General features: G+C 44.3%; 1 protein-coding gene and 1 long non-coding RNA gene across 6 annotated transcripts; one reads left to right on the forward strand and one right to left on the reverse strand.

Annotated features, from left to right (window-relative positions):
- Positions 1-596: 596 nt before the first annotated feature.
- Positions 597-18,827, reverse strand: LOC137599799 (uncharacterized). 2 transcript variants are annotated; one of them, XR_011036876.1, is made up of 3 exons: positions 18,693-18,827; positions 1,996-2,073; positions 597-936 (listed from the first exon to the last, which is right to left on the reverse strand). It is a non-coding gene; the product is annotated as an uncharacterized lncRNA (long non-coding RNA). The 2 variants fall into 2 exon arrangements; XR_011036877.1 differs by lacking the exon at positions 18,693-18,827 and adding an exon at positions 2,174-2,504.
- rasal3 (RAS protein activator like 3) lies at positions 16,861-27,839 on the forward strand. 4 transcript variants are annotated; one of them, XM_068320944.1, is made up of 19 exons: positions 16,880-17,748; positions 18,305-18,438; positions 18,697-18,775; positions 19,739-19,803; positions 19,903-19,988; positions 20,146-20,275; positions 21,041-21,139; positions 21,211-21,885; positions 21,984-22,128; positions 22,222-22,366; positions 22,459-22,695; positions 24,458-24,659; positions 24,842-24,933; positions 25,054-25,167; positions 25,841-26,024; positions 26,121-26,231; positions 26,332-26,522; positions 26,715-26,799; positions 26,996-27,839. In XM_068320944.1, exons 1-19 carry the CDS (start codon positions 17,145-17,147, stop codon positions 27,104-27,106), a joined length of 3,489 nt encoding a protein of 1,162 aa, XP_068177045.1. In that variant the 5' UTR covers positions 16,880-17,144; the 3' UTR covers positions 27,107-27,839. The 4 variants fall into 4 exon arrangements, 3 of the variants coding, with proteins under 3 accessions (XP_068177045.1, XP_068177046.1, XP_068177047.1); XM_068320945.1 differs by lacking the exon at positions 16,880-17,748 and adding an exon at positions 17,851-18,121 and having other exon boundaries at positions 18,305-18,775; positions 26,996-27,834; XM_068320946.1 differs by lacking the exons at positions 16,880-17,748; positions 18,305-18,438; positions 18,697-18,775 and adding an exon at positions 19,063-19,269 and having other exon boundaries at positions 26,996-27,834.
- The last annotated feature ends 8 nt before the right edge of the window (positions 27,840-27,847 follow it).

Below are 27,847 nucleotides of genomic sequence, written 5' to 3' on the forward strand. Positions count from 1 at the left end.
TTGTGTTCCATTTTGTATATTTTTTTTTTTGTTTGTGAAGTTTGACATTTTGAATCTCTTAACGAGTCCTAAGTTTGGTGCATTTTTGTTATCGTTGAACAGCACTAGTGATAGGTAGATGAGGTCTCATGAGGTGTTGTGGCACACTTCCAAACTGTATTGATAGTGTGTTGATACTGTGTTGCTCAATACCGACACCTGCTGGAAATCATTAAAAATCATTACAGGCAACCTAGTCAGCCCAACTGACATACAGAAGCAATGACCTGTATAATGTATAATATGTATAATAATACTATTTAAGTTATTGTATTTTATACTGTATATTGTAATATTTCATATCTTCATTTAATATTAAATATCTTTACCTGTATTTGCAATCAATAAATAGTGTGAATGTGTGCATAATAACCAATGATCTCTATTTGCTATCTGTTAGTTGTTATTTGTTCTTTGTTCTGTGACTCGTGTCTATTGTTACCCCCCCCCACACACACACACCCATGGGGCTGCTGTGATGCTGAATTTCCCTGAGGGGGTCAATAAAGGAAACTTAACTTGACTGTATATAAGGTCATAACATGTGAAAATCAAAATAAAGAGGAGATTTGGGTAATTTTTATTAAAAAATTGTATTTAAAAATAAAAGGTGCTCTAGGGTCCTTGGATGTAAGCGGTTTCTTTTTTTTGAAGCGAGTTCCCCTGCCTTGGAGAATACCCTCTCACACGGAACAGAAGATGCTGGTGTACATAGATAGTTGAGGGACAACCAGAAGAGGTGTGGAAAGGTGTTCCTCTGGGTGTCCCAATATTGCAGAGGATCAGCAGACCTAGCAGCATTGCCCACTGCCAGGTACCGCTGAACCTCCACAATAGCATCTGCTGTGGAGCTGCTGGTCTGTCTGCTGACCTCCTCATCCAGGTGCCTCCAGAGGTCTAAGAAACAATAAATGGCAATTTAGTATATGATTTACAAACAAATAAATGCACAAATAAAGCTGAATAACATGCCTGAAGTTTTTGCAGACAGCTGTTGTGACTATGAGTCTGGGCTGTGGCTCCTCTGCTTTGCACCCAATCACAGCTGCACATTCAGCTTTTAGCTTATTGATGGTCTCCGAGCACTTGGAGGAACTACGAAACCCTGAGTGACTTATATCAGGAGTCTAGAAATGTCGATAGGGTCAGCACACTCAATGACTCCAGATTGGAGGCAGCCTCTGTGACTCAACACTTGAGGTGTTGCTGTAACTGTGTTGCTGTGGGTGTGTGCAAATTAGAGGAGTTGCACTCAAGTGAGAGATATAGCATTTTCATCATCAGGATGACCTTTGACCCTGAAACCCTCTTCTCTTCAGACATCTCCACTGTGGCTTAATGGAACGGAGCAAGCACAAGAAGTGCTTCTCCGATGTTGGTAATCTCATCAGCTGACAGTGGAGGTATGCCTGAGTTCAATGAGGTGAGCGCCACCCACACTGGCTCCCTCTCATCATGCAGCCTCGCCAGCATTTCATATGTGATGTTCAAACGTGTTGCCACCTCAATGATGAGTTTCCGGGTTGGCCGTCCCATCTATCGCTGAACTTGAGCGAGTTTCTCCTTGGCTGTGGTGCTGGATCTGAAGTATGTGACAATGTTCCTAACTTTGTGTCTGATGTATGTCAGTGTGGGGAAGTCGTCACATGATTTTCTAACTATTAAATTTAATCTATGTGCAATGCAAATTGAGTGCCGAATTATGAGCTGTTTAGTGGATGCGACCATGTTTGCTGCTGCGTCGGTCACAAAACACTTTACTTTATTGGTTATGGCCCAGTCCTCCATCATGCCCATTTTGACTTGGGCCAAATTGTCAGCAGTGTGACTTTGTGGAAAGTACTGCACTCCTAACACAGATGTACACAACTGCATATTCTCATTTATGTAGTGACAGGTTACAGCCAAGTACGCCTCCATGTTTACAGATGTCCACATGTCAGCTGTTATACTTACTGCCACAGCTTGCTGTACCTCCAATTTCACTCGTTCGCGTTCCTCCTCGTACCTTTTGGCCACCATTTCCTTTACAGTCTGAAAATTAAGTTCAACCAAAAGTAAATCAATACATTGAAATTAAATAGTAAACAAAGTGGATATATCAACTACTACTCTAGAAATTTTCTATACAAACCTTTCTGGTTGGTAAAACATATGAGGGCTCAAGGACCTGGATGAGTTCCCTGAACCCCTCGTCCTCCACCACACTGAGTGGTTGGCAGTCCTTTATAACAAAATTCAGGACTGCCTGATCCAGTTCTTGCTTCCTAGAAGCTTGATTGTCATAAATAAAGTACTAAAAAAGTTATGTTAATTATCAATAAAGCGACCATTAGAAAGTTGTAAAATGTCTGTATAGGCCTACCTGTGTTCAGTTCAGGTGTAGGTCTGTTTGAGGCCTCATTCTCATGCCGGGCCCTGAAATGCCTCAGCATGGATGAGGTGCTCTTATTTATGTAGGACAGTTCACCTAACCATCGACTGGGGTCCTGCTGCCTCTCTTCCTTGGTGTCATCTTACTGTTCCACCCCTCATCCGCCCAACCGCCGTGGACCTTCCTCTGTGGACCTGCACCTCCGAGCCCACCAGTATCACCCCCATCTCTCATGTGTGGGAGCACCCACACAGCTGTAATTGTGCCTTGACTTTAGCAACCTTGACCATATTGATACTGCCTCTATCTGGCCTATCTGCCACTCTCTCTCTGTCTCTCTCTCTGATGCTGTTCTTGTCTTCCTTTGATTCCTTTTCCACCCAACCGGTCGAGGCGGATGGCCGCCCAAAAGAGTCTGGGTCCTGCCCGGAGTTTCTTCCTCATCGAGGGAGTTTTTCCCCGCCACTGTCGCTTATGCTTGCTCTGGAGGGTTCAGTTGGGTTTCTCTGTCTGTTAAAGCGCTTTGAAAGGTCTGCTGCCATGATTAAGCGCTATATAAATAAAATTTGATTGATTGATTGAACTGAACAAATCCTACACTTAACCTGCAGCAAATAAAAGTTATAATTTAAATTACTCACTTTGAAATGGATTTTAATTCTGAAAATTCTAATGTGAAAATATACAATCTGAGCAAAAAGTGAAGAAAAAAGATATTGATCACTCTATACTTGGATATGTGAAATAAAGAAAGACACTTCAAACATAAAACTAGAATATAAGAATAGAATAGATCAGGGACAGGATGAAATGTTAACATGGAAATAAAAACATACTTTGTTTTCCGATGCAAGATCAAAATGATCCCATACGGCTGAGGTCTTCCTTCCTTTCGGGCTCCATGGTCAATTAAAGGTCCAAGTGGTAGATAAGCTATAAACAATTTATCGTTTGTTTTGCCAGAGCTGTATCAGCGTTGACAGATGCGCTTCCTTTTAAATCCCAATTGGCGCTGTATCGGTCACGTGACATCTGTATCGTCACATGACTTTGTTAAAGCAATACATGTACCGACACGGCACTTCGCTCTCACAGCTTGACGCATGCACCACAGCATTGATGTTGCCCAACCCATCACTACACAGCACCCTTTGGCCTTCCTTTGTTAATTAAAAGAACAACTTTGGTTAAACACTTGTACTTTGTGAGAATTTGAAATTAAATGTTTTACGTTCCCCCTTTTTATATCCTAGTTATGTTATTTCCCCAGTCCTCTAGCTGGGTCGTAACATAAGTGGGGGCTCATCCGGGAATCAAACACGGGACCTCTCGCACATGGTGGTTTATTGACCTCTCGCACTTGTTGGGTTAATTGACCTCTTGCACTTGTTGGGTTAATTGACCTCTGGCACGTGTGTTTAATTGAGTTGTTGATTGTAGTGATTGTGTGCAACTGTCATGTCACAGTTCGATTTGGATGCTTTCTTAGCTTCCCCCTCGCTAACAGTAATAAACATTTGTTGTAAAGATAATTTTTTTGAAATAGCCAGTCACTTCAGTCTCTTGGTGCTGAAACCAATTTTGAAAAAGGAGCTCAAGGCTCTGGTATGTTGGTGGAAGTGGGACTGATTGATGCTCCGATGCAGACAGTGTCAGCCAAGATTGAAGAGGTCCCCCTGGGTGGAGAGGCTGGTAGTCTACCACTTAAGGGTGACTCTTCAAAAAGTGTGGATGATGATGATGGAGCCTCAGAGGAGGGCTCCCGTTCCCCTTCCCTCAGCTGTTCCAGGTCCAAGGAGGCAGCCCGTTTGAAGCTGCGCATCGCTCGCCTAAAAATGGAAGCCCAGGTGAAGACGGAAACCCGGCAGGCTGAGCTGCAGTATCAGCTTAAGGTACAGATAATGGAGATGGAGAAAGCTGCACGGCTGCGTGAGCTGGAGATTGAGGCTCTGAGGTTGACTCAGAAGCCCAGTGTGTCTGCTGGTTCTGAGACCAGAACACACTCTTCCACCACTTCCCTGCCAGCGGCCTTTGACATCGGTAAGAACATTGTTTTGGTTCCTACATTTCGAGAGACTGAAGTGGACTGCTATTTTGGTGCATTTGAGCGTATAGCTAAAGCTTTACAGTGGCCACCTGATGTGTGGGCCCGTTTACTACAATCTAAAATTCAGGGGAAAGCTCAGGAGGCTGTCGCAGCTCTTCTGGTAGAGGATAGTTTAAAGTATGAATCTGTTAAAGATGCTATCCTTCGTGCATATGAACTAGTACCTGAGGCCTATAGTCAAAAATTCAGAGATCATAAAAAGGCCTCATCCTAGACTCATGTAGTTTGCCAGGGAGAAAAATACTCTTTTTGATAAATGACTTGCAGTCAAAACTAGTAACAGGATTCTTCCCAGTTGCTATCTGTCCTGCACTGCATATTAAAGGTATATCATTTTTAATGGGTAACAATATAGCTGGTGGTAAAGTTAGAAGTGTTGGATATCCCTCAGTGCGCACAGACAGATAAACCTCGGTCTTCTTCTGATGCCTTTCCATCTTGTGTATTAACTCGAGCACAAGCTCGAAAAGGTGATAATGTGTCTCTAACCGACAGTTTTCTGATGCCGGCCTTCTCAGGAGAGGCTGGGCCAGAGACGGAGGCAGAATGCGCCCCGGAGCCTCCGTGCGTAAAGCCTGCTCCTGCTTGTCCTGACAGCTCCTCTCTTACAGTGTCTCGCGACCGCCTGTGTGCTGCGCAAAGGGCGGACCCGACGCTACAGGAATGCTTCTCAGGTGTGGTGAGTGCATAAAAAGCAAAGGGTAAAAAGGTGGCTTATTTACTCGATGGTGAAGTTTTAATGCGTAAATGGTCCCCTTCCCTCTCCGACACAGAATGGAGTGATATACTGTATTTCAGATAGTTGTTCCTTCAGTGTACCATTCACATGTGCTATCTGTGGCACATGACAGTCAGTGGTCTGGACATTTGGGTGTGACTAAAACATACTAACAAATTCTGAAACATTTCTTTTGGCCTGGTTTAAAATCTGATGTTGCCAAATACTGCCGCTCCTGTCACGTCTGCCAAATTTCAGGAAAAACCAAACCAACCCATTCCTCCCGCTCCTTTGCACCCCATACCCGTCATAGGAGAACCATTTGAACAAATAGTAGATTGTGTCGGACCTTTGCCCAGAACAAAAAGTGGAAACCAGTTTTTCCTGACCGTTATGTGCGCCGCCACTCGTTTCCCCGAGGCCATCCCGCTGTGTAATATCACAGCCAGATCCGTAGTCAAAGCCTTAAACGATTCTTTTCCACATTCGGCCTTCCTCGTGTTATTCAGACAGACCAGGGCACCAATTTTAAATCCAAATTGTTCAAGCAGGTGCTGACCACTCTAAAGGTGCAGCATATAGTCTCCAGCCCGTACCATCCCGAATCTCAGGGCGCATTAGAACGCTGGCACCAGACGTTAAAGTCGATGCTTCGTAATTATTGTTTTTATAGACTGCAAACTGTTGGGATGAAGGAGTCCTCTTTGTTGTGTTAGCGGCTCGTGAAGCCGTACAAGAATCCCTCGGATTCAGCCCCGCTAAGCTTATTTTTGGACACACGCACCGCGGTCCGTTGAAGTTTCTGCAGGAGACATTTCTGTCATCCGCCGCTTCTCCTCAGAGTAACGTGTTAGATTACGTTTGTAAATTTTGTGAGCGATTGCACCATGCTCGCTCTTTTGCAAAAGACTCTTTATCCTCCTCTCAAACTGAAATGAAGCGTCAGTTTGATCATTCTGCTGTTCCGTGACAGTTTCACCCCGGTGACAAAGTTTTGGCGTTACTGCCAATCCCAGGCCCAGCATTCTCGGCTAAGTTTTCCAGCCCGTACGAAGTCCGTGAGTGTCTCAGTGAGACGGACTATGTCATTTGTACACCCGAGAGAAAACACAAAACTCGTGTATGTCACATAAATATGCTGAAGCGGTATTACTCCAGAGAGTCCCAAAAATGCCCAAGCCTGCACAGCCACCTGTGACTCCGCGCTTATAGTGGCAGAGTCCCCCAACCGGTCCGATGATGTAGCTGTGCGCGCCTCCACCCATCAAAGCCCCCATCTGTCAAACTCGGCAATGTTAATGGTACTGGCGGATCACTTATCCCACTTGTCATCTGAGCAACAGGTCGACATAACGGCGTTAACAAAACAATACTCTTGTCTATTTAGTGACGTTCCATCCCGGACTACTGTCACACTGCATGACATTGACGTTGGTGATGCTCGGCCGATCAAACACCCATACCGTGTAAACGCGGCTAAGCGTGCAATAATGAAAAGAGAGTATTTATTAGAAAATGGTTTAGCCATCCACAGCTCCAGTCCCTGGAGTTCTCCGTGTCTTCTGGACACTAAACCCGACGGTTTCATTACTGACTACCGAAAAGTCAACGCCGTTACTGTCCCTGACTCCTATCCATTACCGAGGATGAACGCCTGTGTGGATAATGTGGGTTCAGCAGAATTCGTGAGCAAATTACATTTGTTCAAAGGCTACTGGCAGGTGCCTCTAACCGAGCGCGCATCTTTGATTTCCGCTTTTGTAACCCCCGACTACTTCCTAGAATACACAGTCATGGCCTTCGGTATGTGTAACGCACCGGCCACCTTTCAGCGTCTCATTAACTCCGTGCTGGCCGGTTTATCACATGGTTTACCCTCACCATAAATTTGGCTAAATGTGAGTTCGGTAAGGCTTCTGTCACCTACTTGGGGAGACAGGTAGGCCAGGGACAGGTGCGACCCATAGAGGCTAAGATTTGTGCCATCTCCGAGTTCATTGTGCCATTCACCAGGAGAGCCCTGCGCCGCTTTTTGGGCATGGTTGGTTATTACCGCAGCTTCTGACGAAACTTTTCCACCGTGGTGCGACCACTAACCAGCCTCCTTAGCCCAAAAGTTGAATTTGTGTGGTCCCCAGAGTGTCAGAATGCTTTTGAAAGTGTAAAATCACTTCTGTGCCACTCTCCTGTGCTCGCTGCACTTGACCTCTCTCGACCCTTTAAACTAGAGGTTGATGCCAGTGGGGTGGGAGCCGGTGCTGTTCTGCTGCAGGAGGATGGGGATGGAGTAGATCACCCAGTCTCGTACTTTTCACGCAAATTCAGTACCAGATCAACTACTCCACCATCGAGCAAGAAACCCTAGCTTTATTGCTGGCACTACAGCACTTTGAAGTTTACCTTGAGTCCAGTTCTTTGCCAGTTAGTTTTCACAGATCATAACCCTCTCACCTTTCTATCCCGCATGTATAACCATAACTAGGGTCTCATGCAGTAGGCACTGGTCGTTCAGGACTACAACCTGCACATTCAGCATAAAAAAGGGTCCGAGAATGTGTTGGCTGATGCTCTGTCCAGACAGTGAGTATGGTGTTTGTATTTTGGAGATCTGAACGTATTTTTAGAAAGTATGCTTTGAGTTTAGGTGGGTAATTTGATAAGTAACCCAGTGAGGTTACATTTTTAAGAGGGGGAGTATTATGTCCATAGCTCATCTGTTTGTATTGTATATCCCTCTGCAACCCTGCCTCTGAGCTGCTGGCCCTGCACTGCTCTGGGATGCTCCGCCCTCCGTCGTCAGTGCCAGGTGTGGTGTCTCTGGGACTCCTGGCCAACCCATCTCCTGATTGGTGTGCCATCTCCTTGATTAGCCCAAGCCCTGCCTCGTCACCAGAAATGGACAGCTTAAAAGCTCTGCAATGCCATTCAAGCAGCGCGACAGTCTGACTGTGGCAGCACACCTTTGAAAGCTTTTCGAACCGTGACCTTGTGATTCTGAGTTTGGATTTTGGATTGTTGTACACCCTAGTTAAAGAGCTGGTTGTGTTTTGTGTTCCATTTTGTATATTTTTGTTAGTGAAGTTTAACATTTTTAATCTCTTAAAGAGTCCTAAGTTTGGTGCATTTTTGTTATCGTTGAACAGCGCCCTTTGGCCTTCCTTTGTTAATTAAAAGAACAACCTTGGTTAAATACTTGTACTTTGCGAGAATTTGTAAATAAATGTTTTATGTTCCCCATTTTTATATCCTAGTTATGTTATTTCCCCAGTCCTCTAGCTGGGTCGTAACAATGACAGAGTTCACCTATGTGTCATTTGGTCTCACATTTGCACATCCTACTTTTCAGTTTTTTATTTGTATACACAATATAAAATGTTGAATAAATTTGGTTCCACTTCACGATTGTGTCTCACACGTTGTTGATTCTTGAAAAAGATTTTCAGGTTGTTATCTTTAAGTTTGAAGCCTGAAATTTGGCAAAATATCAACAACTTTTTGGGGGGCCAATACTTTCACAAGGTACTGTATGTGTCACTTAAAATTAGCTTTACAGTCCCTTTAAATGAACTACAGAAAACCCTTTCAGCGTGAGACCTGAATAAAAGTCACGCCTGGGGAAATCAGTCGGCACGGAGCAGCTGCCTTGTTGGAATATTGGGTGCTACCAGCAATCAAGTTTTATTCATAAAGCGCTTAATCATGGCAATAGACATGTCAAAGCGCTTTAACGGACAGAAAAACCCAACAGAACCGTCTATAGCAAGCATAAGCCACAGCGGCAGGGAAAAACTCCCTCATTGAGGAAGAAACAGCGAGCAAGACAGACTCTTTTGGGCGACCATCCGCCTTGACCAGTTGAGTGGAAATGAAATACAATGAAGATAAGGACAAGGTAATAAAAAGAGAGACAGAGAGAGTGGCAGATAAGTCAGAGTCAGTATCTTTATGGTTATAGTTAGGAAGTTTGATGCAGGCGCTGAAGTGGGGACGGGAAAGTCAGGCTGCATTCACTGACTCCTGGGTTGTTGTCTTCAATACATGTTCCCAATCATGTAGCTGGTTAATTCAAAGCACAATTAAACCTGCATGGATGACTGTATGATGACACGGAGGAAGAAAGGCAGCAGGAACCCAGCCGATGGATAGATGAGGGGTGATACCGGTGGGATTGGAGGAGCAGGTTCACAGCAGATGGGCGGATGAGGGGTGAACCTGAGACAAACCTTTGAGGACATACAGTAGAGCACAGAGACTCCAGGGAAGACGTTGAAATAGAAGTATGTGATTGGAGACATGGAGAGAGAGAGAAGAGAAGTAGGAACAGAGATCAGAGAGAAGAAGGAGAGAGAAGCTCATTGTGTCTTGATATTGAGTCTCCAGCAGTGTAGGTCTGTAATAAAAACAACTTAGCAGCCTAAGCTGCCTTAATTGCAAAATTTTTGAAAAAGAAATGTTTGAAGTCTAGTCTTAAATAATGAGACGGTGTCTGCCTCCTAAACCGAGGTAGGGAGATGGTTCCACAACAGGGGGACTTGATAGCTAAAGGCTCTAGCCCAGGGGTCGGCAACCTTAAAGGTTCAAAGAGCCAAATTGAACCAAAAAAACTAAAATCAAACCTGTCGGGAGCCGTAAAAAATTATATGCTTTATATGACTTTCAATTCCCGTCTAATCTGTATGGACCACACAGTGCATCTGAGCTGTACTAAAGGGAGCCTGACTAAATTTTTAAACAACACGATTACTATCATAATGTAATAAAGCGTAGGAAATTTACAACAATAAGTTTTGGTTTTTTTTAATTTTTTAGCTGTAAGTAGAATATCTATTTTTTTCTGTTAAGTATTATTTTTTATTTTGTGATTAATGTCCAGGTAGCTGCAAGGGAAGGCACTAGAGAGCCGCATGCAGCTCCGGAGCCGCAGGTTGCAGACCCCTGCCCTCTGTCACATCAGCATGATGGTTGTCCTCAAAGGGCCAGATGTAACTTATAAATGTAACCAAATGTAACTTAATGTAATGTAAAATAAATGTAACTACTGTGTAAATGTGTAATATTATGTATGTATGGCCTGTCTGCGGGGCAGGTTTTTCAGGTAGGGGGTGAAATCGGGACCAGAAAAGCGCCGGTCAACTACAAAACAGAGTTGTTCATGAAATTATGGTCTGTCATGCTGCAAGTTACTGATTAAATGCCAGAAATCAGCTGTTCCCTGTGTGGTGCCTGCTCTCTGATCGCAGTTACCGCTGTGGATAAGGGGGTTCCAACACACACACAGTCCCCCCGATTATATCTCCAATAGATGGTGATTACATGGAGGACTCATTAAAATAATGGAAACAAAACAATACAGAAAGTTAGACCTGCTTCTCTCTGCAAAGACAGTGAAGGAAAGAAGAAGCAACATCACCAATCAGCAAATCTAGGACATTAATTCAACTCCTGCATTATCAATTAAACGTGAGGAGTCATGTGATGTGATCGCTAGTGAACAGACAGGCTGTTGTGCAGGTATGTAAACATGGAAAATAATGCATGCATGGAAAATAATGAATCTCATTATGCATTAACTATGACTAGTTAATCAATTTGATAGTAGGCTAATGTAGCTAATATAGACACTTAGAGCTTGTGTTGCCTTCATATAGAGCATATTATTTTTTGCGGCTCCCGACAGGTTTGATTTTAGTTTTTTTGGTTCAATTTGGCTCTTTGAACCTTTAAGGTTGCCGACCCCTGCCCTAGTATGAGTGGAGGTCAAAAGAAAGGAAAGATATCCAGCAAAGTTTCTGGCGTGAGGCAATACAACTAAAGCTATCTTTAATTTGGATTTACTTTTACCCGAGATGTAACGGCACCAACTCCGTCATGCTTGGTCTGTGGTGAAAAGCTCTCCAACAGTGCTATGGTCCCAAGTTAGCTTTAACGCCATCTCCAAATGAAACACCCTTCACTTCAAAACAAAAATGTCGAGTATTTTGTTCGCCTGCGTGAACACACAGAGAAACAAGCAACTTTCATGAGAAAAACCACAAAAGTAAACGAGAGAGTCCTTAAAGCTAGCTACCACATTGCTGAACTTGTGGCTAAATCAAAAAAAGTCCCACACTGTGGCAGAGCAATCAATACTTCCCGCCTGCAAAGCCATTGTAAATGAGATGCTCAGACCCGAAGCGGCTAAAGAAATAGCCAAAGTCCCTCTCAGACAACAGTTTTCAGACGTATTAATGAGATGTCTGCAGACATCAAAAGTGTGGTTTTGGACAAGATCCGTATCAGTAATAAATTTGTGTTGCAACTTGATGAGTCTACTGATATAAGTGGACATGCTCAACTCAGCTATTTTGACATTGCTCCCATTTTCCACAACATACCTGTGTGAGGTGAGCTTTTCAAAAACTACTGTCTGTCAAAAAAAAACTACTACTGTCAAAAACTACGGACTGTCCATAACGAACACCATGTTCAGACATAAGGGTGTCCATATGTGCACTTGGCACCTGGACACCCTAGGCCGCAGTTCGATGATCGACTTTGTGGTTGTGTCATTGGACTTGTGGCCGCATGTCTTGGACACTCGGGTGAAGAGAGGGGCGGAGCTGTCAACTGATCACCACCTGGTGGTGTGTTGGCTCCGATGGTGGGGGAAGATGCCGGTCCGACCTGGCAGACCCAAATGTATTGTGAGGGTCTGCTGGAAACGCCTGGCGGAATCCCCTGTCAGAAGGAGTTTCAACTCCCACCTCCGGCAGAACTTCACTCACTTTCCGGGGGAGGCGGGGGACATTGAGTCTGAGTGGACCATGTTCCGCGCCTCCATTGTCGAGGCGGCCGACCGCAGCTGCGGCCGTAAGGTGGTCGGTGCCTGTCGTGGCGGCAACCCCAGAACCCGCTGGTGGACATCAGCGGTAAGGGATGCCGTCAAGCTGAAGAAGGAGTCCTATTAGGCGTTTTTGGCCTGTGGAACTCCTGAAGCAGCTGATAGGTACTGGCTGTCCAAGCGGAATGCAGCTTTGGTGGTTGCTGAGGCAAAAACTCGGGCGTGGGAGGAGTTCGGTGAGGCCTTGGAGGACGACTTCCAGACGGCTTCGAAGAAATTCTGGTCCACCATCAGGCGTCTCAGGAGGGGGAAGCGGTGCAGCATCCACACTGTATATAGTGGGAATGGGGCACTGCTGACCTCAACTCGGGACGTTGTGACTCGGTGGGGAGAATACTTCGAAGACCTCCTCAATCCCGCAGACATGCCGTCCCATGAGGAAGCAGAGTCTGGGTTCTCTGAGGCTCTCCTATCTCTGGGGTTGAGGTCACCGAGGTAGTTAAAAAGCTCCTCGGTGGCAGGGCCCCGGGGGTGGATGACATCCGCCCAGAGTTCCTAAAGGCTCTGGATATTGTGGGGCTGTCCTGGTTGACACGCCTCTGCAACATCGCGTGGACATCGGGGACAGTGCCTCTGGATTGGCAGACTGGGGTGGTGGTCCCTCTTTTTAAGAAGGGGGACCGGAGGGTGTGCTCCAACTACAGGGGGATCCACCCTGCCGCCCCCCTGTAGCCTGCTGAAGGATCGTATTTTCCCCACACTCTGACCCCAGTGTTATTGTTGGTGTGTATGGAATGAGACCCAGGGGACTGTGCATGGCAGGGACGTCCATCTCCCTGAGTCAAGCGTAGGCCTGACCGCATACCGTGACGTCTTTCTTATGAGCCTTCTCTTCCCCACGCCCTGTCCTTCCTTCTGAGCCATAGCCAGAAGCTCCCTTCCTCGGCCTCCTCCGCAAGATCCCGAAGAGCTCGATTCCTGCTGGATCCAGAGACTCTGAGGGTCCCCAGAAGCCGCTGAGTGGATGTCCCGGTGAAGCCCCTACATCCGACCTCCACTGGGAAAGTGAATGGTCTCCACCCAGCTTGCGAGCACGTTGCTGCCAACTCTGCTTTCTTGTCCTTCTTGCGCTCGTACGTGGCCTCCATGTGTTCCTCCCATGGGACTGTCAGCTCCACCATGATGACGACTTTGGCAGGAGCTGACCAGAGCACGATGTCTGGACGTAGGGATGTCATGGTGATCTCTGCGGGGAATTTCAGTCGGTGGCTAGGGTTGGCTGCTAACTGCCACGTGCTTCCTAGTGACAGGAGCGATCGCTCTGATCCCGTGCGGCGCCGTGCTGTTATCCCAGGCCTGGTAAACTGGATCCACTTTGGGGATGTGGGTGGATTCTCCCGGTTTACTTGCTGCCTGTGGGCTTCCAGGATCTCTGCTAGCTTGCGCAGGACCTTGTCATGCCGCCACCTGTACCTTCCCTGTGACAACGCCATCTTGCATCCAGAGAAGATGTGCTTCAGGTTTGTATTTGGGGAGCTACAAAGGTGACAGGGTTCTTCTGTTCCAAACCAGGTGAGAAGGTTCCGGGGGCTGGGTAAGGTGTCGTATGTGGACCTAATCCGGAAACTCAATCTCGCCTGGGGAGTTCTCCACATGTCGGCCCAAGTGATTTTTCTGTTGATCACAGCCTCCCAAGTAGTCCACTTTCCTTGCTGTTGCTGGCTCATTGCTGTGATCTAGCTTTCCTTAAGATGTAGCTTTCCTCCTCCATCTTAGCAACTTCAGAGATCACCAGATCCTTCCTCTCCTTCATGGTCGCTTTAGACCAGGTCTTTGGCGCTGCTGCCCATCCTAAGACAGACCTGCCTGACTGTGTGAAGCCAACAATCTCCTGGTGCTTCAACCGCTCCACTGCAAGGTCAACTGCTTTGGATGCATTCCACTTCCGTCCAGTTCTGATCTGAGGGTTGGCAGCTTGGATTGCCGGGTCCATGGAGTCCTTCAGCTCGTAGTGGAGCTGCACCTTCTCCTTTTTGTACCCCAGACTGATGGACTGCAGTGGGAGCTGCAGGGTGTTTCTCCCAAACAGTGCCGTGGCGGAGAGGGATCTAGGAAGGCCAAGCCACTTCCGGATGAAGTTGTTGGCCTTTGCCTCCAGCTTTAGGACCTTGCTCATGGTGATGTTGCTCAGCTTCAGGGGCCACATTAGGCGGTGGTACAGAGTAAACTGGTAGCACCACACCTTGAACTTCCCTGGTAGGGGGCACTGGTTGATGTTGTGAATGCCCTCTTGGAGGTGGGTTGTGATAGCTGAGGATATGATGTCAGAGAGGTCCGCCGTGTATATCCTGCCGAGGCTTTTCACAGGTGCTTCTGCCAGTAGGGAGATTCTTTCACCCGCCACAGTGAAGATGATGTTATCGTTCCTGGTCCCTTTCTGGATTGACAGGCTTTGATGGCTTGACCTTCATGCGAGCCCAGGCTAGTAGCTCTTCCAGCCGATTGAAGAGTCTAGCTGTGCAGGCTGCTGTTTGGAGGAGGGTGGTGACATCACCCATATAGCACCTCATGGCTGGTAGTCTTTGGCCTGTCTGTGCTCTGACCCCTCGGACCATCTTCCTTCCGCCTACCAGGAGAATCTCAAAAGCCACAGTGAAGAGGATGGGAGATATGGCACATCCCATTGCTATCCCCTTCTCGAGCCGGTGCCACTCGGTTGAGATATCCCGGGTTGTGTAGCAAACGTGCAGGTTGTTGAAGTAGTTGGCTACTAGGTTCTGGACACATGATGGTAGGTGGAAAACGTTGAGGGTGTATGTGATGAGCTGGTGGGGAACTGATCCGAAGGCATTTGCCAGGTCAAGCCAAAGTACATGCAGGTCTTCTTTGCTTCGTTTGACTGTCTGGATCTGTTCCCAGATCACCGTTGAGTGTTCTACACAGCCAGGGAATCCTGGGACTCCTGCCTTTTGGCAGCTGGTGTCAACGTACTTGTTTGCCATGAAGTAGCTCGTCATCCTTCTGGCCAAGATAGAGAAAAAGATTTTCCCCTCCACATTCAGCAGAGCGATGCCTCTGAACTGACTGAGGTTTTACCCTAACCCTAACCCTAACCCTAACCAACAGAATATTGTGCGCAATTGTGTCAAAAGCTGCACTAAGATCCAAGAGAATCAGTATAGAAACAAGTCCTCTGTCTGAAGTGGTTAAAATAGGGGTGTCAAAGTGAAATACATGGAGGGCCAAAAAAACAAATTTGCTACAAGTCGAAGGCCGGAGTGGTTTGATATTTATTAAAACATATTGAAATGAACATAGCCTGTTGAACCAAGAGCTAACACAGCGTATATTATGTTATGATTAAATAAATAAAGCAATATTTTTTTATGGCTCTGTCAGTAACTTCAAGGGGAAACCTTTTAGGAAAAAAGCAAAAAAGTAAATGTCCTTCAAAAACAAAATATGTTCCTTAATATCAACATAAATGCATAAATTAAATTGCATGCATTATAAACTGAAAATATATTACTGTGCATGCATTATTGCATGAACAATAATAATATTGTGCATCCACAATAATAATGCAATATTGTGCAAATTTTTTTACATTTAGAAATTATTGTGCTGCTCTACAATCCTACCAACAACTGCTTTCAAATAGTAAAAAAATTTTTAAAAATCAGTTGTATCCTTTCTCATGGCTCTTATCTGCAATTTCTCATGGCTCTTATCTGCAATTCAACTGAAACAAATATGAATAAATAAAATACAAAAATCTATGGCACACACACACAAAACAATACTTCCTTCAAAGAGACTTTATGTCTTTGTAGAAACAAATGTAAAAATTTAATTGAATTTAAAACTGAAAATACGTTACTGATCTGTTTTGTCAGGCAGGGGAAACTCCGGGCCAGTGCACCGCGGAGCCATACAGTGACACAGACAACCACGCACACACTCATTCCTACGGTCAATTCGGGACCGGTCAATTAACCTGAAGCGCATGTTTTTGGAGGTGGGAGGAAGCCGGAGAACCCAGAGAGAACCAAAGTAGACACGGGGAGAACGTGCAAACTCCACAAAGAGCGAACCCGGAACCGCCTTGCTGTGCGGCGACAGCGCTACACACTGCGCCACCGTGCCGCCCTGCTGATAAACATTGAAACCCAAAGCCCACTTGCTGCGCTGCAGTGACTTCCGGTAGCGGAAGTCACGACATTGTGGGGAATGTAGTTTTGGTGCATGCAAAACATCAGCAGGTCGATGTGGCCTGCAGGCTGGTTCTAATAGTAATTAAAAATCATCCGGCAGGCCATAAATAATTCGCAATGGGCCAGATGTCGCCTGCGGGCCTTGACTTTGACATATGTGCTCTAATGGGACCAATATATCCTGTGGGTGTGTGCAAGCAGACACACAGGAAGTGGTTTTCAGTCAGAAGTGCAGACTCGCTTTGACAGGAAACTGATCTTAACAGCCAAAAGTGCATACACCCACTGGTAGATGAAAACAAGTCAGACCATCGCTCCTTTTCTTTTCAAAGGGTTAATGACACTGAACGCACAAACATAAATAGCTGTTGGTGGATCGATTCAATTGTAGAGTAGATCGCTGTTTTTACATCAGTTATAGAAGAAGTCATTGAATTAAAGTGGATCTGTTACACATCAAAAAAAAAGTATTAAATGTCCTCAGGACATCCTGTGTGATGCGTTTAAGAAGAGGAAGTATTGAATGAACACATACAAAGAAGGCAACACAATGAGATTTCTCTAGCTGCATGAAATTCTCTGTACTGCTTCACAAGGATGCTAGCAGGCCATGACAAAGCAGTTGTGAAGTGCAGCAAGCAACCACACTGAGCCTAACGACGAGCCTGTTGTTTCCGGATGACGTGTTGCAAGACAGGAAACGAAAGAGGCAGAAAGATCGAACAAGGACGTGTACAGACTGTTTTTGACATCCTTAACATTCAAAACGATCCCCACAAGGAAGCCAGAAAGGAAGGTGGCCAGGTCTCCTGTGAGGGTAAAGAATTTGAAGTTTGATGAATTTTCGATAGGTCACATTTTTAAAATCTAAAATGGGCACAGAAGAGATTGATATAGAGCCTACATGCCAGCCCCTACTGAAGGACAAGGGATCGACTGAGCAGACGAAGCCTCCTACGGATCCTCCTGAAGGACAACCACGTGAGACCAGCGACCAGCTCCATATTTACAAGTCGCAAACCGACTCCAAAGGAACTAACAATGAGGCCAGGGAAGCAGGAGAGATGGGGGAAGTTTCCTCCACACATACAACCAGTAAGGTCCCAAAGATGTCGACCAACAAATGGAGTAAGGTGCAAAACTGGCGCAAGGCCCTGAGCGAGGATGCCGGAGAGAAAAATTCATCTAGAGGGAAAGGTGGAGATGGAGCCAAGCTGGATAAAGGCGCTGGAGGAACCAGAAAGAACCCATTCAGGAGGGCCCTCTCCGAGCCCCCAGGGTCGCTTTTCACAGCCCTGAGCCCATCCTCAACAGCTTCATCATCGGTGGCTGCAGAGGCCTCTGAGACCCCCTCCACAGACCCTTCACAAAAAGGGAGTGGAGGAACGCTCTTTAAAAAGTACTTGAGGACTGTGTCTCAGAGACTCAAGAGGCCCAAGTTGCAAACACGGAGCAGCACCTCCAATTTACTGCCAGGTAATCAATGAAATAACGTGATCTGCAAGTGCATGACACTTTATTAACTGATCACGTTTGTTATCAGCAGTGCAGTAGCTGGAACAATAAACCTTATAGAAAGAGTTGAAATGACAAAAACAGCAGAAGAAGTTGCAGACCAGCGGGCTTAAATTCTGGCTTTACAGTGAAACTCCGAGTTGGAGATAAATTAATGGATTACATCAGAAGTCATAGCTTAAAAATGGGCACATCTCATCCTGGTGCGTCATGAATAAACAGCGATAGCGTTGGCAACTCCACCAACTCTACAAACAGGAGAGGCTGAGTGCTGCGTGACAAGTTCCATCACACTGCAGTTATCAAAAAACAGATAAGACCAGCAAACATCAGTGTGAGCCTGAGATGATGTTCTCCAACGTTATAGTTTAACTAGTTATGTGCATTATGATCTTATTTACAAACCTCTTGGAACAGTCTTTATTACAGTTGTGTGTGTGTGTGTGTGTGTGTGTGTGTGTGTGTGTGTGTGTGTGTGTGTGTGTGTGTGTGTGTGTGTGTGTGTGTGTGTGTGCAGATGTAGGACCAGCTTTGCCCACCAGCTGTGCCCAGCTGAGACCACAGTGGGCACCACCTCAGGAGGTCCCTTTGTGGGACATTAACAACTGCGTCCTAGAAGATGGACAGATTCTCATTTCTCCGGAGGAAGAAGTAACACACACACAAATACACACAAACTGACAGGATTAACCAGAGGTCTAAGACAAGTATGACAAAACAAAAGCAAGATAAAAATTAAAGTGAATGTTCCTGTGTGTGTGTGTGTGTGTGTGTGTGTGTGTGTGTGTGTGTGTGTGTGTGTGTGTGTGTGTGTGTGTGTGTGTGTGTGTGTGTGTGTGTGCGTGTGTATGTGTGTGTGTGTGTGTTCCTGTGTGTGTGTTCCTGTGTGTTTTTGTGTGTCTTACTCAGCCGATGATGTGGACCCGAAATCGTGTCAACAGTTGTCTGTCCAATGTCAGTATGCAGAACTTGGTGGACATCGACACAGGTCAGACACACACACACACACACACACACACACACACACACACACACACACACACACACACACACACATACACGCACACACACACAAACACACACACACACACACACACACACACACACATATGGGCAGCTTCTTGTAATTTAAAATGCATTGAGCAATTAGAAGAACCCTCCCATAGTGTTCCGTTTAGTGACATCAAGGGAACATTTGAACATTTGTGCAGGCAGTCACAGAGGAAATAGCTGCCTGTTTACGCATGGTTGTTAAATTGCTTCCTCTACGTTTTTGGAGACGATAACATCACATCTGGGTCCTCTGGTAGAGAGCTTTTAGAGACGGGGAAACATCTCAGTAGCTGGTGTTTCGTTTTAGAAGAAGTCTATTGATCCTCTGTTGAGTTTGGTTGATCTTCATCAGTAACGTATTTTACACTGGCACACCTCCGGACTAGAAGATGGGATTTAAACGTTGGATTGTTTGCGGTGGGGCATTGGGTAAGCCAATAACACAGAACTTTAAAGATTTCACTTAGAGGATATTTCCCCCCGTAAAAGTGAGATCTTGACAGTGAAGAAATAAACCAGAGGCGTACAACAAGAAATATGTCTGCTTATGAAGTACACATAATTTGTTAAAGTCGCTTGGCTTCATTAAAAAGTATTCAGAAATTTTCAGCCTTGACCTTGTGGGGTTTTGTTATCCTTCAGTGAAGGAGCAGACAAAAGGTCTTAACAGTGATCTGGATCAGTAACGATTTCTCAGTAACTCAGGGCTCATATTGTGTATTTAACAAGTGCGAATAAACTTCCTACACAAATAGAATAAGAACCTAAAAATGAACGACTACAAAGATGCTGCATTTATATAGAACCACCGAGCAAACAAAACAGTAAGAATAGTTTTTAAAAAAGATATTATGCTTTAAGTTTATTATCATTATCTTTACATTTTTCTATTACTTAGAATGTAGCCCCGACCACATGGGACCGGCAGGGCCTCGACCAAAGAACCTAGACGGTGGTGTGAGGGTGAGTGTCGTGCACACCAGAGCTAATCTTTCTGCTAAAACTGCATTTCCTGTTGATGCAGTCACTCTCAAAGGCCGTGCTTGTCTTCTTCACCCTCAGGCACTGATTAAACGACGTCTCGAGAACAGAGCCAAAAGGAATATCAACAACCAACCGAACCCATCAGGACTAAACAAAGGAAGCAGGTATAGATCATTATATTGTTAAAGCAAAGATGATGTTTAGAGCATGACATTGTACATGAGATCATTCTTTGCCATGTCTAATGCTATGGGTGGTGGATGGATGGAAGTCAATTATGCTTCTGGACATTTGGCTAACTTTTCCTTTACTTATTTCAAGGCACTATGGTTCCCGGGAATCTGTCTCAATTCCAGTCAGTGTAGTGGGAAGTCTGGATCTCAGTGCAGACACCAATACTGTCATCAGACCAGTCCACAGTTCCATTTTGGGGGAAAAGTATTGCTTTGAGGTACATTTTAATTCCACATTCTATAATTGCGCCTCCTCCAGGCTCCTCCAGGAGCAACACAAGCAAGGAGGAGGTTGTTAGGTTCAGGGGTGGACTCTGCCCTCCTAAATCTGCATCTTACCCATCCTATCAAAAATTAAGAAAAATTATTTATTTGTCCAGTCAAATGAAAAGCAGTATAGATTAAACTAGTACTATTCCCGTCTTCTGATTGAGCGAGCAACTGATGACTTATCTCCAAAGTCACTCCCCTCTCTGCTTCTAGTCATACACAAAGCTCAATCTGAAGCACAGTATTGCATCAGTATTGCCACTGAGGACATTAATGGTACCGTCCATGAACACTGTCCCGAAGCTGTCTCCTGTCTCGGTTACCTCAGCAAGACCCCTCATTTGGTCAGCGACTTGAATGGCAATAAACCATCTCAGCCACTATTAGCTAGCATTTCAAAGAGTGATATTTTTGACTGATTTTTTGTAATTTCAGGTTGCAGCTGGTTGTTGCTTATAAAAACCTTTAAATAAATCAGTCAGTTTGCTTTAAAAGATTTTTTTCTGTCACTTTCCCATTTTACAGTGAATAAATATATTTTCCTATTTTTTCAATTGTGCCTGTGGGGAGAACTTTTCACTGGATTAGACTGTCTGAGTGCTAGTCACCCTTGTTAACCTCTGGGCTACCGTTAGTGTTGTCCATCTTTTATTCTACCAAAGTAGCTGTCTAAGCCCTTACATGAAGTGCTACTGATTTGAATGTGTTTATAGGTAATAAACTCAGAGAGCACTCATTGCTTCGGCTGCTCCTCAGCTGCAGAACGTGACCGATGGATTGAAGACCTGAGACGAGCTGCACAGCCCAATAAAGTAAGCTATTAGCACCAAAAGATATGTCCTGAAAAAGTTATAAAACAAGCTAATCACAACGCTGTTCACAGGATAACATTGCACGCACAGAGAACTACTTGAGTATTTGGGTAAATGAAGCAAAGGATCTTCCACCCAAACGACGTTATTACTGCGAGGTGCACCTGGATGGAACCCTGTTTGCCCGCACCAGTACCCAAGCTGTTGGCAAGCCATCCAACCAGTCCAGTCTGGGTGGGGATGGCTCTGCTGGAACATCAGGAAGTCTAGGGGCCAGTGGAGGTGTTGCCGGAGGGTGTCGGTCATTCTGGGGGGAATTATTTGAGCTAGACAACCTGCCCAACATCTCTCAAATCACCCTACACCTTTTCCGAGAAGAAGACCCCAAGAAAAAGCGTCACTCCCGTGATGAGCCTAGCCTTCAGCCACTCGGCAACGTGGCCATAAATTTAGATGAAATCAGAGGGAGGACCTATCAGGAGAAGTGGTATCCCATCATTCCTCACAAGACCTCAGGCACAATAGGTAGCAAAGACCTGCTGGGGCCACAGGCTTCTCTACGTATAAAAGCCCGGTTCCAGAATTTGCAAGTGCTGCCAATGGAGAAGTACAAAGAGTTTGCCGAGTATGTGACGGTGGATTATGTGGAAATGTGCAGAAGCTTGGAGCCACTTTTGAATGTGAAGGAGAAGGAAGAACTGGCTGGAGCTTTGGTCCATGTATTGCAGAGTATCGGTAAAGCCAAGGTAAAGAAAGATTTTTTTATTGAGCTAATTTTATCACAGTTTGGAAATCCCACAATGGGGAAAGAAAACTCAAAGATTATTTACTAACTGTGCTTTAGGAGTTCCTTGTTGACTTGGGAAGCGCTGAGGTGGAGCGCATTGGAGAGAAAGAAGCACTTATTTTCAGAGAGAACACATTAGCCACTAAAGCCATAGACGATTATATGAAGCTGGTTGGCCAGAAGTACCTCACTGACACACTAGGTAGGGCCGTTTGGTGATTAAGGTGGGCTAATGTCAATGTTTTTGTCTAGTGCCGTCATTTCACTGACCTTTTTGCTCTCTTTTTCCCTACAGGCGACTTTGTAACTCGTCTTTACATCTCAGTAGACAACTGTGAAGTTGATCCTCGTAAATGCCCTGCTTCTGAACTTTCAGTCAACCAGAAGCATTTGAGGGAAGTCTGTGAGGAGGTGGTGGAAAAGATTATCAATATCAATGGGTGAGAGAAAAGTCAGCAATAAAAAAGGTAATTTGAAATGATAAAAAAATTTAATGCACAAAACTGATGCTGGGCATGTTTCTTGTCTCTAGTCCCTTTCCTGAAGAGCTAAACAAGATCTTCTCCAGCTGGGTGGACCTGTGTGAGGAGCAGTGCAGACCAGAGATTGGCCAGCGTCTCATCTCTGCTTCCCTCTTCCTTCGCTTCTTATGTCCTGCTATTCTCAGTCCTTCTCTTTTTGGTCTGACACAGCCTTATCCAGAGCCAAACACTCTGCGTGCCCTCACCCTAACTGCCAAAGTCATCCAGAATCTGGCTAACTTCACCCTGTGAGTGATCTGGTTTTGGTTTAGATAAAACAAATTCCTCAATTTTTGTGCATCTATACATGAGAATTCAATTCAGTTTAATTCAATTCAATTAAAAAACTTTATTAGTCCCCTGGTTCAAACATACAATGTAAACATAATCAGTGTGAACATAAACAATAAACATAAACAACAATTAAATGATAACATTAATACACTGTCTATGATAAATAATGCAGTGCGCCCTCGGTCTTTGCGGTTCCAGGAACGCGGTTGAGGAATCCGTGTTCGAGATCATGATCTGTTTATCTCATTATTTACGGTGATTTAAACATTTATGTTCTCTCTCATTTTTCTTGTTCATCAACTCTTCGAAGTATTCTTTCCATCTTCCCATCACACTACTGGCACCTGTCAATAGACTTCCATCCTTATCCTTAATAAACACCCTAACCTGCTGCACGTCCTTCCCATCTCTATCTCTCAGTCTTGCCAACCTGTACACTGTTGATCAGTCTCTCCCTCCTTGCTGTGCAGCCCCTTGTTTGACCTTTGCTACCTCTACTTTCACCTTACATAAACAATTAACAAATAATAATTAAGTATTAACATAAATACACTGTTTGTGTGTAATAATAATTCAGAATCTAGTTAGTTAAAAACCTAGTTAGTTTAAAACCTAGTTAGTTAGTTAGTTAGTTAGTTAGTTAGTTAGTTAGTTAGTTAGTTAGTTAGTTAGTTAGTTAGTTAGTTAGTTAGTTAGTTCAAAAACTAATTACAGTGCTCCCTCGTTCTTTGTGGTTAATGCGTTCCAGGAACCACACGTGATTAAGGAATCTGTGATCAAGATTATTATTTACGGAAATTTAAACATTTATGAACCCTCCCCATACTGATATTAGACCACCTTCTATCTCTATTACCTTTTCCCACTCTTATTGACTGTTTAAAGCACTTTTGTGTCTCACGAAAATCCGAAGCTGACTCACACTGAGTGAGTGAGTGAGTGAGTGAGTGAGTGAGTGAGTGAGTGAGTGAGTGAGTGAGTGAGTGAGTGAGTGAGTGAGTGAGTGAGTGAGTGAGTGAGTGAGTTATTAGTTGGTTGGTTAGTAAATTAGTTCAAAAACTATTTGGTTAAAACCTAGTTTGTTAGTTCGAAACATAGTTAATTTAAACCATAGTTAATTTATTAGTTCAAAAACTAGTTAGTATAAAAACCTAGTTACTTCAAAACCTACTTACTTCAAAAACCTAATTAATCAAATCAAAATCTAGTTAGTTTAAAACCTTTTTAGTTCAAAAACTAGTAAGTTTAAAACCCAGTTAGTTCAAAAACTAGTTTAAAACCTAGTTGGTTCAAAATGTAGTTGGTTAGTTCCAAACCTAGTTAGTTTAAAACCTAGTTAGTTAAAAACCTAATTGGTTAGTTAGTTAGTTAGTTAGTTAGTTAGTTAGTTAGTTAGTTAGTTAGTTAGTTAGTTAGTTAGTTAAAAAAAACTAATTAGTTTGTTAGTTTAAAACCTAGTTAGTTTAAAACCTAGTTAGTGCAAAACTTAGTTCAAATCGTAGTAAATAATAATTTAACATAAACATTTTAAACATAAATAGCGTAAATGTAAATAGGTGTGCAATAACAGGTAAACACAGAAACTATAGGGAGATTCAGCAGGAGTTCAGCAGGAGGAAATCCTCTTTCTGACAGACTAACAAACACAAACTCTTGAAATAAGAAGGAAGTCATCTTAAGCAGTTTTAGTTAATGAAATCTTTTGTTCTGTTTCAGGTTTGGAGAGAAAGAAGAATACATGTTATTCATGAATGAATTCTTAGAGCAACACTGGGATGGAATGAGGGGCTTTCTACAAACAGTGTCAAGTTTAGATACCGAAATCCGAATAAGTTCATTTGATGGTTACGTGGACCTGCCTCTGCGTTTGGCGGTGCTGCATGGACTGTTGGTGGACATAATTTATCAGAGGGACCAGGTAGGACAGTAAACCAACGAGTCTAGTTTGGTACTTTGAAATATTTCTGTAACCCTCACATAATTTATCTTTTTTGTGTGATTAGACTACATACTATTAATGGTACTGTAGTACCACAATGCTACTGCATGCTATTAGTATATAGTCAATGGTACCTTAAATAATATTTATTTTTTCTCTAGGACACAATCGACAAGTTACAACCTCTGCCTTCGTTTCTGAATCAGATTACAGAATCCTTGGGTCCTGAAGCACCTCGCATCATAATTAGCAAGTATGTCTGAAGACTGTTTATTACTTATTTTACTTTTGAGAAATTTGTAATGTGTTAACCCTAACCCTAACCTAGAACAAAGTGACATTACCTGTTTCTGAAGAAAGCACTGTCTTACAGCGAAATGGGCCAAGCCAAGCCAGTGTACGTTCCTCCTAAAGATTTGAGCAAGTACAGTCCTCATCAATCATCCCTTCAGCAGCTTCCTGTGGACTCTAAAGGCCTACAAGATGGGTATGATAGTTGTATGTGCGTTTCTGAGCATTGATGTTCACATGTCTTTACAAACGAAGGTGATTTATGATTGAACCTTACTGGTTTATTTTTGGTTGTTATAATGCAAGTAGGTCAGACCTCCTTAGATGCTTTATCTCAAGTTATCTCTTTGAAATGCTTTTGGCAAATTCATTTTGGCCATGAGTTGGCCGATGGATCCTTAAAGCTGGGGTAATCCTGCTGGTGGCCCACTCTCTACCCCTGGTGCCTGTAGCACATAGTAATGGTGGTACAGTGTCCTTCCTGTCCTGTCCCCGTGGTAGGGTGACTGCTCCAGCAGCACCGATCGGAGTACTTCCTGATCCCTGGGCCTGTACAGTGAATCTGGGTCCCTGTGGCGCTGTGACTCCGTGACGACCTCACAGCTTGGAGTGTGTTGAATTCTCAGGGCCCTGGGCACTAGTAGGATTCTTGATGCCTGATCCTATCCCATCGTGCAAGCATCTTCTAGGACCAGATCACCAATAACAATTGGGGACACTGCTGGCTCCTTAGCCAGCGTTTTGAGTGTACATCACAGCCCTATTTGATTTTTTGTGACCTCTACTAAAATTATTTGCAGATTTTTCAAATGTCATTGCTGCATACAGTAAATAGCATTTAATTAATGATACGCTCATTTGTTAAAAAGGGATATGAGGACCCGGAGGAGTCCGAGAGAGAGGAAGCCAGTAACCAGAACACAGAGTGCTCCTCACAGACGTCCCGGTCCAGCAAAGCAAACCTTGAAGAGGCAGAGAAGTTCTGAAGCTCTGACAGCAGATGACAAACAAGAAATTGAGACCAACCAGCCATTTATCACCTCACCAAAAACTGTACATACAAAGACAGGCTGAGAGCTCAGCTAATCTATTTTGGAAACTGAAATGAAGATGTGTGGTTCAAACAGCATGAATTGTTTTTGGTTTCAGAGAGGGAGTGTGAAACGCCCACATGCACCAGTTCCATGGATCAAGACCAGCCACAACAGGGAGTCAGACAAGATGAAGCCTGAGAATGAGCATTTCACCGTACTGGATAGGGTAAATGAAACCTGCTACCGTCAAAACTGAAATATCCTGGCTGTGGAGTATTCGCTTTCATTCATATGTCATGAAATATAAATGCCCTTTTCACAAACAGCATGCTCAAGAGTTATCAGAGCTTCGTCTGGGAGTAGAGCAGGTGACGGAGCGCGAACTAGACATGGCCAAGCGCCTGGAAGATTTTATTATCCAAAGTCAGGACCAGAATGCAATGCTTCAGGCAGAGTTGAAGGAGCTCCAGACTCTCCTGGCCGTACGAGAGGAGCAGCTTGCCAGCGCCATCTTCAGGTAAGATAGAAGAATGTCTTTAAATCAACTTGACTCCTCTCATTGTGAAGCCAAAAAGATTATGCCCTCTGATGTCCTAAAACAGCACTTTCCTTCTGAAGTTACTTGAAACATCAAACGTCTTTTTAACTGTCTCTCTGTTGAAGTCATAAAACACTATCTAAACTTCTGTCTGATGTGCGTTTTTCTCAGGCTGGGTGTGATTGAGGAAGAGAGGGAAGAAGACGAGAGGAAGCTGGGTGTCGCCATTGCAGCAGCTGAGAGAATGAATGTATTGGTAAGCAAAACCCAACAAATAAGAAGTTGCAGGAGTCATTTGAAGATCATACAATCCTAAAATGTATATTAAAGCAATTTGAGAGTGAAAGCATTTTGGCATTCTTTCATGCTCTACTATATACTGTACATATGTACCACTATGACTATAACTTCTATGTGTAGTCCTTCTTGTACTGTCTTCTCTGTGGTCGCAGGAGGAGCAGTTTGCAGGTCTGCTGATGGAGCTCCATCACCTCAGGGAGGCTGGCAGCAGCAGCCAAAACAATATCCAGCATCCTGATAAGCCCCACATCAACATCACCTGAGCCCCACAGCTAAACGGTCCCACAGTTGCATGACACACATGTAAAGTGTGTAAAGTAAAGCCACCATCTGGATTAGTTTCCCAGCGAGCCGAATGCTTCCTGTGTGATAACGTTCTTAATGTTCAGACTGAATGTGATGGAAACTCTCACTGTCAGGATGTATTTTAGACGTGTTTTACTTATAAACTTTTGTGATGAATAAAAGATCTAAAACCTGATTGGTTGGGTATGCTGTACTGTTAGTACAGCATACCCATGGAATGGATAAAAGAAAATGGTATTTGTTATGTTCACATTGATCTTACGTCTTCTAATGCAATACATATGAAATATTATCGTGGTATTTTGAAATGCTGTAAATTGATTTTCACTTTCTTCAAAGTAGCTTTATAGTCCGTAGAGGAACCAAGCTTGAGGGCAACATACTGTAGATACCACCCTGTGTGTGTTTGGGGGGGGGGGGGGGGGGTTCTGTTTTTTTGCTCAATAAAAAACGTAATAAACAATTGCAAAGAAACGGAGAGAGAGGAGCAGAGCGGTAGGGAGGGGAAGAGAGAGAGAGAGAAAGAGAGATGTTTTTTGCTTTTGCTCAATCTCCGCATGCAGGGTGAGTCAGCATCACACACCCTCATACACACACCCAGATGATCCCTTCAGCTCTGACTCTATTGGCTCTATTAGTTGCTCCTGATGCACTGCAATAAGCCAGCATTTACTTCAGAGGGTGAGAGGGAGGGGAAA

Source organism: Antennarius striatus, chromosome 8 (genome assembly GCF_040054535.1).
Source record: "Antennarius striatus isolate MH-2024 chromosome 8, ASM4005453v1, whole genome shotgun sequence".
NCBI classification, from domain to species: domain Eukaryota; kingdom Metazoa; phylum Chordata; class Actinopteri; order Lophiiformes; family Antennariidae; genus Antennarius; species Antennarius striatus.

Bases quoted from the DNA above. Each gene is read 5' to 3' on its own strand.
- rasal3 (XM_068320944.1), top strand. From the start codon at position 17,145: ATGGGCACAGAAGAGATTGATATAGAGCCTACATGCCAGCCCCTACTG. The intron at 17,749-18,304 runs GTAATCAATGAA...GTGTGTGTGCAG, and splicing joins CACCTCCAATTTACTGCCAG to ATGTAGGACCAGCTTTGCCC. The intron at 21,886-21,983 runs GTAAAGAAAGAT...ACTGTGCTTTAG, and splicing joins AGAGTATCGGTAAAGCCAAG to GAGTTCCTTGTTGACTTGGG.